The 16,648-nt window shown below is 41.0% G+C and overlaps 1 protein-coding gene and 1 long non-coding RNA gene across 2 annotated transcripts in view; one reads left to right on the forward strand and one right to left on the reverse strand.

The window, feature by feature from the left end:
- LOC110078550 (uncharacterized) overlaps window positions 1-9,972 on the forward strand; it is a 26,790-nt gene extending 16,818 nt beyond the window's left edge. Inside the window, exon 3 of the long non-coding RNA XR_013537147.1 lies at window positions 9,833-9,972. This is a non-coding gene — a long non-coding RNA (uncharacterized LOC110078550). The remainder of the gene's footprint in view (window positions 1-9,832) is intronic.
- The window catches only part of ODAD1 (outer dynein arm docking complex subunit 1), a 23,559-nt gene extending 7,133 nt beyond the window's left edge, over window positions 1-16,426 (reverse strand). The window contains exons 1-9 of the mRNA XM_072976756.2: window positions 16,370-16,426; window positions 13,199-13,280; window positions 9,890-9,989; window positions 7,482-7,671; window positions 6,768-6,890; window positions 6,565-6,678; window positions 5,444-5,511; window positions 3,875-4,062; window positions 1,435-1,560 (exon numbers count right to left, since the gene is read on the reverse strand). Of these exons, the coding sequence (XP_072832857.2) occupies window positions 1,435-1,560; window positions 3,875-4,062; window positions 5,444-5,511; window positions 6,565-6,678; window positions 6,768-6,890; window positions 7,482-7,671; window positions 9,890-9,989; window positions 13,199-13,265 (976 nt within the window). The 5' untranslated portion in view covers window positions 13,266-13,280; window positions 16,370-16,426. The remainder of the gene's footprint in view (window positions 1-1,434; window positions 1,561-3,874; window positions 4,063-5,443; window positions 5,512-6,564; window positions 6,679-6,767; window positions 6,891-7,481; window positions 7,672-9,889; window positions 9,990-13,198; window positions 13,281-16,369) is intronic.
- Window positions 16,427-16,648: the final 222 nt, after the last annotated feature.

Here is a 16,648-nt window from a genome sequence, read left to right on the forward strand (position 1 = left end):
GGATCAGTAGAGAGGAAATAACACCAGCAGTAGATCTGGGATCTCGTAGGTCTTAAAGGATAGAAAGACAGTACTTTATTTTTAAAATAAAGCTGTTGTTATTATATGCCTTCAAGTCACCCCTGACATGGCAACCCTAATAGAATTTTCAAGGTATTTGAGAAGTTCAAGGAGTGCTTTATTATTGACGTCACACACAAACACCCAGTGAGCTTCCACAAACAAGGAGGGATTTGGATCCAAGTCTTCTGAGTTCTAATCCGACACTCCGTCCACCACACCACACTGGCTCACTAAACAAAACAATCAATAGTTAAACTGGTGAAGAAAGGCCCAAATCCCATATGCAGTGATGCTCTTCCTGAGCAAAGTAGATGAAGATCACTGCCTTTTTCCTGGGAGCTGCAATGATGAACCTGAACCGAAGTGTCACAGGCAACCTTGCCTAGGCACACATGTATTTTACCCCCTGCAAAACCTGACCATTCTGGTTCCAGCATTGCCTACTCTGGGTTCTGGCCCCACTGCATCCTGGATTGTGACCTCAACAGTTTCCAAATGTAACATTGCAGACCTAGAACTTAGAAGTAACCGGTTTTCATTTCTAAGCAAATTTAAAGTTGCTTTGAATTGGTTGTTGTGGGTTTTTCTGGCTTCTTGGCCGTGTTCTGAAAGTGGTTCTTCCTAATGTTTCGCCAGTCTCTGTGGCCGGCATATTCAGAGGACAGCAAACTGTGCTCTGAAGATGGCAGCCACAGAGACTGGCGAAACGTTAGGAAGAACCACTTTCAGAACACGGCCAAGAAGCCCGAAAAACCCACAACAACCATTAGATCCCGGCCGTGAAAGCCTTCGCGAATACATTACTTTGAATTAGTCACTCTTCCAACATCCAAGGTATTACATTCTAACAGCAAGTTACATTAACTAACCCATCTTAATGTAGGGCACCACGTTAACTACTGTATCTTACATTACAGTTATAATCTCATTTCTTTTGTGGTGCAACTGTAACTCTAGATGTTACTTTTATAGCTACAGGGGTGTGGCTTATTAAACCACAGATAAGGAATGGTGTTTCCTGTTGTGTTTCCTGATGCCTTGTGGATTTTGAGAGGATAACAAGTCAGATGGAAGGGGAGTATGTTTTGTAGTACAATCCCATAGCTTGTAGTATTCGGATTTTTTTTTCAATAGAGAAACTAGAAGTGACAATTCTAACCATGTCTGAGAAATGGAAAAGTAGAAATTTAGTTAATAAACAATTGCAACTGGAATGATAAATGACTACTGAAGGGAGGGATCTCAGTACTCTAATTTACAACTTTTAAAAACGTTTAAAAACCTTTTACTTTAGATAAAATATTATCCACCCCTACTATAGAAGAAAACAGTATTTTCCTCATAGCAGCTCCCTTCTGCTATGCACATCACCTTTGATATATTTATTCAAGGCAACATTCAGGTGTGCTGAATCAGTTATCTCCAGGATTTTATCCACGGCAACATTGTAAGATTCAAACAGCTCCTCCTCAGGGTCTTTCCGCTTGCGTTCTTCGTCTAATGGGAGATAAAACAATGCAGTTCTTACCGTAACTTTACATTATATTCCCAGTCATACTATGCTCAAGATCAAATGAATCTCTATGCCACCAGTATGTACACATGAAAAGACAACAATCATTTTACTCTTCAAAAGTACTGCAATGTTTAGCCAATTAACTTGACTGTTAATTGGTTTTAACCAATTAAAATTCCTTCTAATTGTCCAATTACTTATTCTAAATATTATTAGAATACTGTTCATCCAAAAGATTTCAAGGCAGTGCACAATGCAATAAAAATGTTCCATCTTCTTTTATAAAACTAGGTGGCAGTGTATACTACAGAGGCAGCCAAAAAAATCTATTTAAGATGTCTGGCCAAATAAGCATGCCTGATCCTGGCAACAGAAAGAAAACATTGTCATAATCACTCAGATTTTCTTAGGAAGGGTACTGCTAAGCTGTGGCACCACACGCTTTATACAAAAATAACATACTTCACCAACTGATGTCTGTTTGCATATTTTATGTGCTGTCAAGTTGCACCCAATTAATGGAAAACCGAAATCTATATGTGGGACAGGAAGCAACAGTTAGAACTGGATATGGAGCAACTGATTGGTTCAAAATTGGGAAAGGAGTACGACAAGGCTGTACATTGTCTCCCTGCTTGTTTAACTTATACGCAGAATATATCATGCAAAAGGCTGGACTGGATGAAACCCAAGCCGGAATTAAGATTGCCAGAAGAAATATCAACAACCTCAGGTATGCTGATGATACCAATCTGATGGTAGAAATGGAGGAGGAATTAAAGAACTTCTTAATGAGGGTAAAAGAGGAGAGCGCAAAAAATGGTCTAAGATCATGTCCACTGGTCCCACATGGGACTAAGATCATGTCCACTGGTCCCATCACCTCATGGCAAATAGAAGGGGAAGATATGGAAACAGTGACAGATTTTACTTTCTTGGGCTCCATGATCACTGCAGATGGGGACAGCAGCCACGGAATTAAAAGACGCCTTCTTCTTGGGAGGAAAGCCATGACAAACCTAGACAGCATCTTAAAAAGCAGAGACATCACCTTGCCGACAAAGGTCTGCATAGTCAAAGCTATGGTTTTTCCCGTAGAGATGTATGGAAGTAAGAGCTGGACCATAAAGAAGGCTGACCGCCGAAGAATTGATGCTTTTGAATTGTGGTGCTGGAGGAGACTCTTGAGAGTCCCCTGGACTGCAAAGAAAACAAACCTATCCGTTCTGAAGGAAATCAACCCTGAATGCTTACTGGAAGGACAGGTCCTGAAGCTGAGGCTCCAATACTTTGGCCATCTCATGAGATGAGAAGATTCCCTGGAAAAGACACTGATGTTGGGAAAGTATGAAGTCAAGAGGAGAAGGGGATGACAGAAGACAAGATGGTTGGACAGTGTCATCGAAGCAATCAACATGAATTTGACCCAACTCCGGGAGGCAGTGGAAGACAGGAGGGCCTGACATGCTCTGGTCCATGGGATCATGAAGAGTTTATTATTTAAAAAATTATATTTAATAAAGGTTTTTTTCATAAACGTAGAAGATGGTAAACACGGTTTTTGAAAATATATTTCCCTTTTCTTATATAAAGGAGGAAAATACATGTTCCTCCTTTATATAAGAAAGTAGTGTGAGAAACCGTGGTGTTTCCAGATGTTTTGAACTTCAGCTCTCAGAACCCCTAACCAATTGTAAGAGGAAAAAATGGGAGCTGTAGTCTTTTGGAGCACCAAAAATTCTCCACACTGTTATATAACTAAGTCTACTAAGATGCACACTATTTAGAAATGAGTGCTTCTTGATTCAGAAGAACTGTTTTCATTCCTAAGCAAATTTCAACCAATAGGTCAACCAGCTATGGATTAACCATCTTTTTTAACTAGAGTAAAATCCTATTCTTCAGCCACCCTTACTAGGAATGAAAAAATCTGTGTGTATTAAATCAGTGGTCCCCAACCTTGGGCCTCCAGATGCTCTTGGACTACCAAAAGCCTTCACTACCACTTCTGCTGGACGGGATTTCTGGGAGTTGAAGTCCCAGAACATCTGGAGGCCCAAGGTTGGGGACCACTGTATTCGATAGTAATGAGTGATGCAAATTTAAAAACACAGGGTGAATTACTCCAGAGCCAGGCATGAAGACTCCCAGGATCATTCACTAAACTCCTCCCAGATACACCAGCAATCCTGGCTCAAGGCTCTTCTATGATAAGGCATGAGACCCAATTCCCATCTCAAAGACAAAGTCATGCTAGCTCTAAGTCCCATCCCTACACCCTCACTCCCCCAGTACCTTTCTTCTTCTTTGCCCTCAAGGCCTCTTCAGTAAGCACCCGCTCTTGCAACTTGATGGCAATGAATTCGGACATGCGGCGGTCATTGTCTAGGATGCGGTCCAGTTCTTTCACCTCAGTTTCATGTTGTCTTCGATCTTTCGCTGCCTTTTCCTGCAGCTGGCTCAGGCGTGCTTGTGCCTCATCCCTGCATTAATCCAAGTGAACATACAAGGCAAGTACTGAAAGAACAGAAGGTTTGAAAATACAAGCAGGAATCCCAGTTTCCTCTTTTTCATGCTTTGACCCCCCCCCCCCCATTCTTATTTCTCCCTACTAATCTAGGGCAGTTGTGGTTTCAATTTCACCTCAGCACTTGGGCAGAAGGGGAGACCATCTCTCCCAGCGCAAACTCTACATACAGAAAGCTCCTATCCCCACATCATCACTGGAAGGGTTTTAGGTAGGCAGGCTGAAAAGACCTTCCCAAAATCTTGGGGAGCTGTTGCCAAGTCAAAATAGGAAGCGCCACAATACTAGGACTGATGGTCCAGTTCAGTATCAATAGATATTCATATAGGGAAGCACCACAATTCAATAGAAGGGCATAGGTTATTTACCCCTAAAAATCTAAGGATCAACTCCAACCTTTCCCTCTACCTCAAGGATTCAAGGAGCAGTACTGAGAAAAAGCCCAAATCAGTTGGGAACAGACAGTTGGTCTGGTTCTATTGTATATATTCTCCTATGTTTCAAGCCAAGTTCTAGCTCTCAAGCTCTCCATTCCTCAAAGCTGCTGGACCTCCTACTGTGAAACCAAAGGTCCAATGTCTGAGTCAAACTAGATCCTAATCCATTTTTACAGAACCTAAAAAATGAGATTCTCAGTTTCTTTGATGCTATTCTATTTGACCTCTTCTGTAAATCTCTGCAAGGGTTCTTTGATCTGGAGTGTGGGAGTTGTATGAGTGACTCTGAAAACACTTAGCATCTTCAGAAGATTTAAAGCAAGTTTCTCGTCCTTATGTTTTGAGAGAGAGATGCCAGAATATCCATGAACAACAGTTGGAGAATTCTGAAACCAGACACTAGATGTTACAATTCGGGGGGGGGGGGGGGAGTTGTCAAAAACCAGACACTAGATGTTACAATTTGGGGGATCGGGAATATTTTTAGTACTCTGGACAGCTCCTTGCTCTTGTCTGCCATTAATCAATATTAATGCAAAATTAAACACACATATTCTTGTGCAAATGTCTACAAAGCTCACAGAATTCTGCTTTCATGGCACAAACTTCAGATTACCTTGAAGCAGAATTTTTCATTCTTTTGAGCTCAAAGGATATACAGGACCCACTTTTAATATTAGAGGCCAATGTTAAGGTTAAATTTAGGATTTGGAAGGATCTGTGGCTAATACTTATGAAGGCAGCCCTGAATTCTTCAGTGAGAGGAAGAAAACAGCAATGCAGTTAAGAAATAATCAAGAGCTATGGGGAGGTATGCTCATTAACAAGGGTGCAGCAGCACAGCACCATCTGAATGTGAGGTCACCTATTCCCCAATGGAAGTATATCCCCTTCCCCAACCTTGCATCATAGGCTGCAGAGGATGTACTGATGATGGCCCCTATGGCTTTACGAGTATTCAGCAGCTCCTGTGGAATGAAGAGAGAATTAATTAGCTCTTATTATAGAATGATCCCTTGTTACAGCACCAACAGTACCATTCTGTTTATCAAGCTCCATTCTCTTTTTGTAACCCCTGTGCCTGTTCACCTTTCCCCTCCAAGCTACTTCCACAAACATCCTAGCAAAAAGGGTCTGTTCATCCATTTTAGTTCCTACCTGTCTTCCTCTGAACCCCACATGAACCCATAACTACTAAATTGATACTGTTAGTGATTCATGGAACACTTCTTCGGGGCTTTTCATTCCCTCAGCTAGAAATGTAGAAATTGTCCAACACATTTGCATTGGAGATATAAGCAGTTGCACACAAAATTTCAGACTTTTACATAGCAATTTAGGCAAGATATTTGCCCTCTGCAGTGAAGCCATCTTGGGAATGCTCTCTTTTGATAAAGTGTGGCCAGTCGAGGGGTAGAACAGCTGAATCAAAAGGGTGCAGTTTGAGGACCTCCAACCAACTAGCACGTGGGAAACACTACAAAATGGGTGATTAAATATGGGATGATGTGAGAATTTGACAGGTTATTAAGGAAACTCTCTAACAATAAATATGCATTCAACCTGATTTGAATGAAGCAAAGTGACAATGCATTGGAAGGAGGAGGAGATAGTAGAAAGAGGTTATGGGACTTATTTTCAATCCCACGTTTTTGGGCTTAAAGAAGAAAGATATAAAGCAGAACAATTTAATCCTTCTTGCCAGAATCTAACTGACCACTTACATTTTTCAGATTACTGCTTACAAAAAATAGCATTTAATGTACTTTTAAATCTCATGATTTGGGTTCATGAGTCCCTCTTGACCAAAGCAAAGCCTTGATTTCAAAATGCCTCAACAGCCAATCACGCTCTTCCACTGTGTTAGAGTTCTCACCAGGCAACCAGATCCCAAAATTCTGTAACAGAATGTTAATTGGCCTGGAAGATACACCTGGACGCCAGTTCTTCTCAGGAACCCAACCAGCCACTTCCATCCCACCAGCTCCACTCAGTTTTTCTCCTAGCATGAATGGCCATACCATCTCCAATTGCTTATACAGCAGTTCAAAACGGTCGTGTCCAACCCGGAGAATTTCTAGATCCTCCCGTAGCTGTGAATTCAAGACAAGCTGCGAACTGAATTCTGAAGAGGCCTGAAAACAGAAAATGGAATAGTGAACAAACAAATGTGATAACCAAGAAATCCAGATTATGGTCTACTTACCACTACTTCTTTTCATACCTTGTCTAGCTGATTCTCTACTGTCTCTATTCTTTTCTGCAAATGGGCCTTTTGTTCCTGAATTAGGGTCTCACTGCCTGCCATCTGCTTCCGCTCAGCCAACTGCTTTTGCCAGGATTGGATCTGTCCGTGATCAGGAAGGAAAAGATGAGGCTTGAGAAGTCAACGTTGGAGAAAGAATGAAGAAAATTGGTTCTCAGCTCCTCCATTTTCCAAATTTCATTCTGGAACCCAAGCTGCCAACTCTTTCTCTCCTTCCACTTTTCATCTCCATTTTGAATCCAACAATCAAACTCTCCTCACAGTTTCCATTCTGCTGATTCCCATTTCTTTTAGGTTCCCTTTATGTATATGTGGAGGGGGAAAAGTCTGCCTCTCGCTTAAATGCTTCCATTTTGCCCCCACTCCTCGCATCACTAGTCCACCAGTAGTTGCTATACTTTTTAGTTACATCCCTTTTCCCTTCTAGAAAGCCCTGGACACCCACTCGCAACCCCACTGATTCAACACACTAAAACAGAGCTCAGGAATATGTGACCCTCTGGATTTTGTTGGTGCTGCAAATCCTGTATGTTCTAGCCAGCGATGCTGAAGGTAAGAGACAACAGGAATTGCATTTCAACATCTGGAGGGCCACACATTTCTAATCCCTGCACTACAGCTCATTTTTTAACTTTAGAAACCCTGAGTATCTACTTCTTAGTCTTCCTCTACCTCTTTATCAAGCTGGGCTATCCGCTTCTTCTCTTGGATTATCTGCTGTTCCACTTCATCCCGCTGCCCCAGTAAGGAACGGAGAGTGTCGCTTTTGACTTTTTCTTGCTTCATGTTGCTGCGTGCCTCAGCCACAGCTTGCCTGCGTAGCAGGTCTTCATTCTCCTTCTCCAGGCGCTTCACCTCTGCCCTGGACGAGACAAGAGGGGCAGAGGCTGACAGGGGTGGCAGGATGATACGGGAGGATGCAGCTAGGCGGGCGCGGATAGGAGCGCCATGGCAGTGGTGAGTTTTGGTGGGAATTGGTGGCAAAGCCAGCTCAAAGGAGCTTTACAAGCCCACCTATGGGAATGACAGGAGAGCTGGGGATTTGAGTCTGAACATGAATCTTAAAAACTCTGGATAGGTGGGCCAGTGTGTGGAATTGGGGCAAACTCTATATTTAAGAGGCTGGGTTTGAATGATTCACCATAACAGGTTTAAAGAATCTGCACAATTGTTGTGGAATACTAGAATGACTGTTGGGTCTGCAGAATATGAAACTAGAGGGGATGAGGAGAAAGAACTTCCATATGAAGGAGGTAAATTTTTGTGAGTTATTGCAATAGGATAGGACTTCAAAGTTATCTGGATATTAAGCAATGTTATTGTAGGAAGACAGGCATAAATTCTGGATTTTGGGGGACTCAAGTGGATTAAAGGGTAGGATAGAGCTGGAAACAGGGAACTGTAGGGAATAAATTTGAAATTGTGCAGACATCAAAATCTTTATGCCTGTAACATCTATGTAACAGACTGCAGGGTATGGCATACGGTCACAAGATTTAATGGTTAACCCACATGTACATCACATACATAGTTGCCCAGTGTGATCAAACGCATTGTCCACTGTGTGTTTCCAGGGGCATATCTGTTGCCATATGCACTTGTGTTAGGTCAGTATTTACATCAGAGCACGGGGAAGCTGATGTGGGGAAAAGAATGAATGGGTGGTTTCTCTGTGTCCATTTACAACTGTCCCCTTGCAGGAGGATGTACTATATCCAGACCCTTGACAAACCTGACATTATAATTTTCAGAGCAAGAAGCAGAAATCAAAGAATGGGTGCCACTCATCAGTTCTGGGTCAGGGAAGAAAGACAATATGCTCGTCAGTGGGACACACAGCTACTCTCTCATAAATATATGAGGTACTGCGAACTAAAAGGTCAAAAACTGGGCCTCTCAATGCAGTTTGGCACTGAAAATGAAAATAGCCTTCCCCTCACCCTGTCTTTTGAAAGGAGCTTTTAAAAGAAGGATCATAGGAGGAAAGGAGTATTTCATGGAGAATAAGGTTACCAATAGCTACTTGTTACAGTGGTTATATTTTACCTCCAGTATCAAAGACAGGAATATCTACCAATGGCAATTGCTTGGGAACTATATAGTCAAATCCAAGCCTTCCTTTAGTGGCTGTTGTTTAGCTTTAATGCTGTCTTTTAATGATACAAGCCACCACGGATCCTTTTTAAGGAGAAAGGTGGAGCAAAAACATTTTAACTACGGTAAATAAATATTTTCCAGTATGAAAAGCTCCCTTCCCCAATCAAAAAGCTTCCCCAGGACAAAAGGGATCCTTAGGGAACTTCAGAACCTGAGGATAGAAAATTTTAAAATAAGCCATAGCATTGCCATGCAATGACATCATCCTTGTTGTGTAGCGTAAAGCCACAATAACTGGATTTCAACCAGTGAGTGTTTCCCAATGGTTAACAAAATTACATACATAAGCCTTGATAAATCATAAATAATATGCATATTATACTGAGGCTTGCAACCACAAATACATAATTTAGAATTAGAAACTATTTTATATCAACTTGAAACTGATCTTATGCTGAAACACACTTTTCCCATTCCATTGTTCATAGTATTTATTGTAGGCAGTTGACAGCTTTCACTGTAGGCATCATAACTCCAAAACTATATGTATAAACATGTACAGTATGTATTTGCAACTATGATTCAACACAATACAGGTACTATTTGGCAGTTGTATTTGTGTTGTTGATTGCTACTCATGGACATTTAATTGGCTACAATGCAAAAAGAAAGCTGACCTAGACAAGTCTTTGGTATAATGCAAGGTTTTTCTTATGCACTATTTGCTATAGCTGTACCTTGCCTCACTATTGCCTCTGAGATTAAAAAAAGATTTCTCAAGGTTCTATCCAATTTCCAAAACTTGCTAAACTACAGGCAATACAGAGAACAGAATGATACAAATTTAAAATTCTGCTATAATAAAGGAAAAGAGTCGTTTTTCTTCCCACCCTTGCTGATCCTGACCTTATCCCCATTCTTTGTAGATTTCAAGATACATTTCCAAGGAGACCGTTGGTAAAGGATATTAGGTGAATACATACATCTGCCTACGAATGATTTCACGAGACTCCAAAGCATACGCATGACGGTTGCCTTCTAACAGCCGGAACTGCCGCTGAAGTTTGGCCAACTCTCCTTCAGCTGATGGACAACAATGTGGGTGAAAAGACAGGTGGTGGAGGAAACAGAGGGGGGGAAAGATTCTTAGAAAATCCAGCATTTTGTGTACTTTTCTCTTATTTGAAAGAAGAAATGAGCCTCCCAAAGCCCCTCCATCACACTTGGAACAGGAACGATCAAGGAAGGGAGGGCACTTGATTTCTGTGTTTACATACAACTTCATCACCACCAATGGTATTCCATTTGCATAATTAACATCACTTATTTTTATTTATTAAAAGGCAGGAAGTTGTTTTCAAGATAGTCAAGGGTAGGGTGGGAGGATCTTAATTTCCCATGGTGTGTGCATCTATATTTCTTTGTTCTACAGTCATCTCTGATCAAACAAGCTTTGCACGACGTTGGAATCATACCAAAATAGAGATGGGTATGAACCTCAGCTCGGGGGTTCCTGCCAGTTCATAAACATGGCACCACAGGTGCGACGTGTTCCCTTTCCCCACATCCCCGGCTGGACTCCCCCACTCACCAGCTGCCATGTGCTTCTCTCCTCCTCCTCTTTGGCAGACAAGGTGGCAGAGCAGGCAACCCCATGCTCCTGCCAGGGACTGGCTAAACAACCAAAGAAGAGGAGGAGAGTGCCATGCTCCAGCTACTGAGTGGGGCACTGGCTAGAGAGGTGGGAGAAAGGAATGTGCAGCACCTGTGGTGCCACACTTACGAACTGGCATGAACCTCCAAACCGAGGTTCATGTCCATCTTTATACCAAAAGGGGAAAAAAACTTCAAAACCTATTTGCCAAAGATGAAAGTGGGGTGCATACATCCACCATGAGCAACTACCTCTTTACTAAATAGTTTTCAGTTCTCTGGAACTTAGAGCATGGTCACATTTTGGCTTTCTCCAACCTACAAGTATCTGTAACATTTCCAGACCCAGATCAGAGGCTTCTGCTATCAGTATTAACTTTCTGGATCAGTCTTTGGTCCTCAGTGTCGTAAGCCTCGATTGTCACTCAGGCCTCAGCCAGTTTGCAAAAAATTCATGAGAAGTGCTTTTGTGTTTATGCTCTGGACATCACAATGATATGTGTTGCCAGCCTGCTCCGAGACATCTCAGCAAATCACAATCTCTACCACCCAACTCATGAAGCATGATACCTAAAATCAACCAGAAAAATCCAACAAGCATCTATCCCATTAAAAATATGATTGTATAAAATCTAGCAATTTGCTGCCCTTTCAGGGCACTTAATGGCTGTTGTCTGAGACAGCCTCCTCAATCTAGCTAACAACAGGGCCAGCCCTGGTTGGGGACTAGCTTCTGGTTCCAGGAGCAAGCAAAAGAGCAGCTATCAAAGAGAGGAAGAGAAAAGGCTGTGTAGTCCGTGCATGATGTATTTTCCCAGACTCACAAGGGCGGTAACTAAGGAGATAATAACTGCCAGCCCCTAGGCCACTTTCTAAATTGTTGATAAGCTATTACACAGTCAAACCAAGAACACAAAAAGCGACCATCTTATCCCACTCACTTGCCTTTGCTCCCCTCTTTGCCTTATGGATGGACTCCTGTCCTTTGCAAGAGAGGAAGTTTCATTTGGTTTCCTGACTACCCTATTCATTCCCCCACCCCGCCAGAATGAATGACTCACTCCCTGGATCCTCACACAGCCACTGACTCATGCCCACATGTGTACCCTGTCTGCTAGCTCCAATTTGGACAATTTGTACCTCTGTGACTTTAATTTAGTCCCTGCTGTATTTCAAAAGCCAATATTTGCTGGAAAGGCCTGGTTCAAAGAATCAGCTATAAAGGCTCCCCAAGACATGGCGAAGGCAGCCAACGTGCCCCGGTTACATCTTCTTGGCCCTATTCTCTGGAAACAAAGGCCCTGTTTCTCGTCTCTGTCTTCTTGTCCACAGCCGCCTTCCTTGGCAACATTTTAGATTGGCTCGAAAAATATCCCCCAGTACCTTCCTGGCAAATACTGAAGGGAAAGTATATCATTTGATTTACTTGTCAGAAAAGTAAAAATGCTCTCAGCTCTATTTTTGTTCCTCCCAACCTGCCTATGTCCAAATCTTGCAAAGTGGCTTGCTACCTCCACTTTCCACCAACTGTGCTTTACTTCAACGGAAGTCTTATTTAGCTATGCACATTTCACTACACAAAGAGCTACCAGCATAAGTCTTCTTAGAGAGAATTTCTCTTTTTACTAATGCCATTGCTTTCCACCTTAATGTGCTAGCAGTTCTGGAAATAGACCGCATTTATGCTTTGTTCAAGTGCCTTTATGAAACTGCCATAATGTAGACTTGAGTTTAGTTAGTGATGACACAACTGCTTATATTTGATCCAGGCAGAGATGCACACAGGAAGTTCCCTTACCACAGTAAAGTTTGCCTTGCCCCCAATGGAATATCTGTGTAATGGTGATACTTAAAAATAAGCTGTCATTCTTGGACATCATCATCAGACCTAAATTTGAAAAATGTAACTATCCTGGGAGAAAACAAAAGTGCTCTGCTCTTGTTTCCCTAAATTTTGGGTGGAGGATTAAGGCTTTTCCAGTTGTGGAAGACAGCAGTAGATGCTAACATACCATGAGAAATGTGAGCATGGATTTGGAATCCAACACAAAAATATGAAATGAAAGCAAACAATATCACAGTGAGCTGGGCAAAATTGAAACAGAACTTCACCAAACTGGGGCATCAGTTATAACAGCCAAGAAAATCCAGAGACACTCAGGGAACATGACGTTAGAGATCAAATATAGGCCATCATCTTTATCACAAGCCTGTAAAGCGTCTAGCGATATTTGGATACTGACTAGAACAGAATGCAGAATTATGTGAACCTTCCCCAAACCCTGTGGCCTCCCAAGGATTTGGGGGCACAATTTCTATCATCCCTGATTAAGTTGTCTGGGACTAATGGGAATTTTAGTCCAAAGCAGTTGCAGAGCATCATGTTGGAGAACTAAACCAGATCAACTTGGTACAATTCAGGGTGGGTGGGACTCTTGTTTATGTACTCAATATGAACAAAATGGAACAGAGAAAACGGGGCTGGGAATGCTTCATCAGAAGAATATTACACAAGATGAGACTGAGATCACTGTGTTCTAGTAGTGTAAGTCTCCCAAGTCAGTGTTCTTGCTAGGTAAAGATCCTGATATTGCAAATGGCTCCACAGTAACATCCTCCTTTCATCCCTAGGAAATTACCAAGACCTTCCAGGTCCATATCAGTGCTGTCAGAACGGAGACTGGAGGCAGATTTGAAGTATGGCATCTTCACTTCTTCTTGCTGAGAAAGAGAATAAGAAAACAAACAGAAAGACAAAAGGTGAGAAATCCATGTTGCCACTTTCTGAAAATAACTACTTCATGAAAGTCAATTTAGTAAAGTGGAGAGAATATGATTATGTTTACAAAGACCCATGGCAAAAACCTAAACATGACATTTCCCAGTGTAACATCAAGCCAATAACCATCTTGTAATTTAACCTATCACACAGGGTTGTTGTAAAGGAGCCTCCTTGAGTTGACTGTCAAGAGAAAGGCATCATAAAAATGTAATAGATAAATAAGTATAACAGAACAATGGACAGGGGAAGAAATCCATGTACCAACCTCTCTATTGTTATGCCCCACACTCCCTGAAGAAACAGAAGATGAAAAATGCAAATAAATAAGACAATTTTAAAACACAACTATTAAATGACAACACAAAATTTCTCTCCCATTCACCCCTAATGGCAGGGATGGAAAACATGTGATCCTTCAGATATTCAGTCTCTGAAAATGAGATGCTAGATATCAGTTACAGGCCATCACAAGGTGGGGTAAAAATATTATAAATAAATAAATAAATAAATAAATAAATAAATAAATAAATAAATAAATAAATAAATAAATAAATAAATAAATAAATAAATAAATAAATAAATAAATAAATAAATAAATAAATAAATAAGCCTGTAAGTGTCCAGGGACATGTGGATAATGCAAGATTAGGTCACTCTTTCCAAAGCCAGTGACCTTTCAAGGGTTTGGGGATACCGATCAAATGCCATAATCCTCTACCACTACACCCTGCCTCATCACAATTTTTTTCCCAAAAGGTGCACATTCAGTCTCTCAAATTCTCACAAGATGCATGCTTTTAATCCTTGCTGTAACTCAGCAATTCATATGCTCTGCTGTATAGCATACTCCTTTATACAATTATTAAATACTGTATTTTCTTCTGCTTTACAGTCTCAAGATTGCCATAATGTTTAAGAACCTTATAAATATCAGCCATAAGCAACAGAAAATTTCTCTGCTCACTGACAGTAGCTTAACACTGCCTGCAGGTGACCAGGAAGGGGAAGTTCTACAAAAGTTGAATATTGCACTTCTTTTCACACTTGCATCAAATAATTAAAATGGGTTTGGGATAGTTGGTGACAGAATACTATGGAATAGAAACTTCCACAGACTTAGAATGTGATCAGGCAGGCATTTAACTCGCTGTTTGGTATGCTGTGGGAATGAGCTGGTTCACTCCTTTTTCCAGGGATCAGACAACATAATCACTGGAGTGTATCAAATCATCCCAAGAGCAATCCTACACAAACCTTTATGAGGCTCTGTTAGGGACTTCTACTTTTTTTTAATGCAGGCAGGATCACTCTGGTTTGGTTCATTTCCAGTGTGGGGGAACACTAAAAACAAACCAAAAGCAAGCCTTCTAGCTGTTAAGGCTTCTTCAGGTGGGAATTTCTGATATCGTGAAGTGGCTTAATAAGAAGGCCACTTTGTGATATTGGCAAATTAAACACTTCCTCTGATCCTTGGGCAGGGTGCAAGAGGAAGTGAACTCTCTCTTTTTAAAAACTATATAGGGACAGCAAAAATGCACTGTCCTCACAATTGAGTTGATGACACAATTATTATTAATAAAGTATTTTAAAAATTCACTCCCTCTGCCCCTCTGCCAAGGAGAAAAGGAAGTGGTAATTTGCCAGTATCTCAAAGTGGATCTCTTATTAAGCCACTTCACAACATCAGAAATTCCCAGTGAAAGAAGCCAGACCAAATAGGGTCTCTTGATCTCCGATATGTCATTTAGATGTACTGCACCAACCCAACCCAAAGCGACCCTATTTAGTCTACATCAGCCTGCTCCAAAATAACCAATATAGACAAGCCCTTGCTTGCCTAGCTATAATTGTTGTTGAGTATAGTAATCAAGCCAGACTCTCCATGCACTGTGAATGATCTGCATGCTTGAAAAGCAATCACATATTATGGCCATCATGTCTGCAACTTGCTGTCACATAATAACCGGCCATGAAAAGTGCCAGCTTAAATGACGAATGCCATCTCAGCAAAACATAATCTACCCAAAGTTAATAATGTGCTCCTTTTCCTCACAGGCATTTTAATAAACTGGAGAACTACATAGTAGCTGACAGTTTCTTTGCCATAGCTGCCTAAATGGCCACAGGGACCAACCACCTTTCATTTCATATTTCAAGCTAAAAACTGTAAACTGAAAAGTAGTTTGCATATAGCATTTCCAGTATTTTCTTTTAATACTTTCATTGTTATTGCATGGATGACCCATAAGACCACCTGACTGAATTTCAAAGATTATTCTTTCTTTTTTTAAAAAAAAAATCAGTATTCTAATCACTCAGTCCCCCTGTATATATTCCGTGCTGTCAAATCAGGACCAACTTTTAGAGACCCTAATAAGGCTTTTAAGCTGAAATATTTAGAGGGTAGTTTTACCAGTTCCATTACCCCAGTGAGTTTCTGTGGCCAGTGGGGATTCAAACCCTATTCTCCAGAATCCTAGTCCATCACTGTATCCACTACACACCACAGTGGGAATCTGTATAGTCCCCTACCAAACCTGAAAAGAATGTTCATGTTCAGCAAACACAGTTTTCAAAACGTTATTCCTTTAAGACTTTTATCATTCCTTTAAGACTCTGAATGAAATTTAGCTAAAAGATAGCATTTTATCCAAACCTATGCAGTAATCCATAGGAACTGGTTTTAACTGCTAAATGTGCATCTATTTCTTTCCTCCTATATCAGATCACCATACATTCATTATTACAGTATTCTCTCTAAATCCAAACTCCTTCCAAGGCTTGCACCAAACTTACTGTTGCTACCCACTATCTAAATGATTCTTATGCAACCTTATTTGAAACATTGTTAAAACTCTGTCAAGACTATTTATTATGGTCTATTAAAGGGACTTAATCGCTGCCCACCCTTGTTTCCTGATTGTGTACAGAACCACACAGCTTTTCCTCTCTTTTTTAAGTGACTTTAAGGTTTCCCAGCATCTGTAACCCAAATTAATTGTCCTCTCAAAGCAATAACTACAAGTACCTTGCTCTTTCCTGGAGAAACTTTATGACAGATATAGAATTAGTGTTCAGGCAGTTTGTTTTTACAGCGCTTCAGTGCAAGCTTCCTGGTTTCTCCTGCATGCATCACCCGTTGTCTTTGTCAACTCAGTTGTTAGCAACCATCTCCAAGAAAGGCATCAACTCTCCACCAATCCTGATGAAGGAGGGAGGGAAGGGAGAACAAGTTACACATAACAGATCAAAGAGTCAGTACGAGAACTCCTGGGTTCTCTTAGATCATAACATCTAGTTAAAGCAG

Source organism: Pogona vitticeps, chromosome 6, assembly GCF_051106095.1.
Source record: "Pogona vitticeps strain Pit_001003342236 chromosome 6, PviZW2.1, whole genome shotgun sequence".
Taxonomy (NCBI): Eukaryota; Metazoa; Chordata; class Lepidosauria; order Squamata; family Agamidae; genus Pogona; species Pogona vitticeps.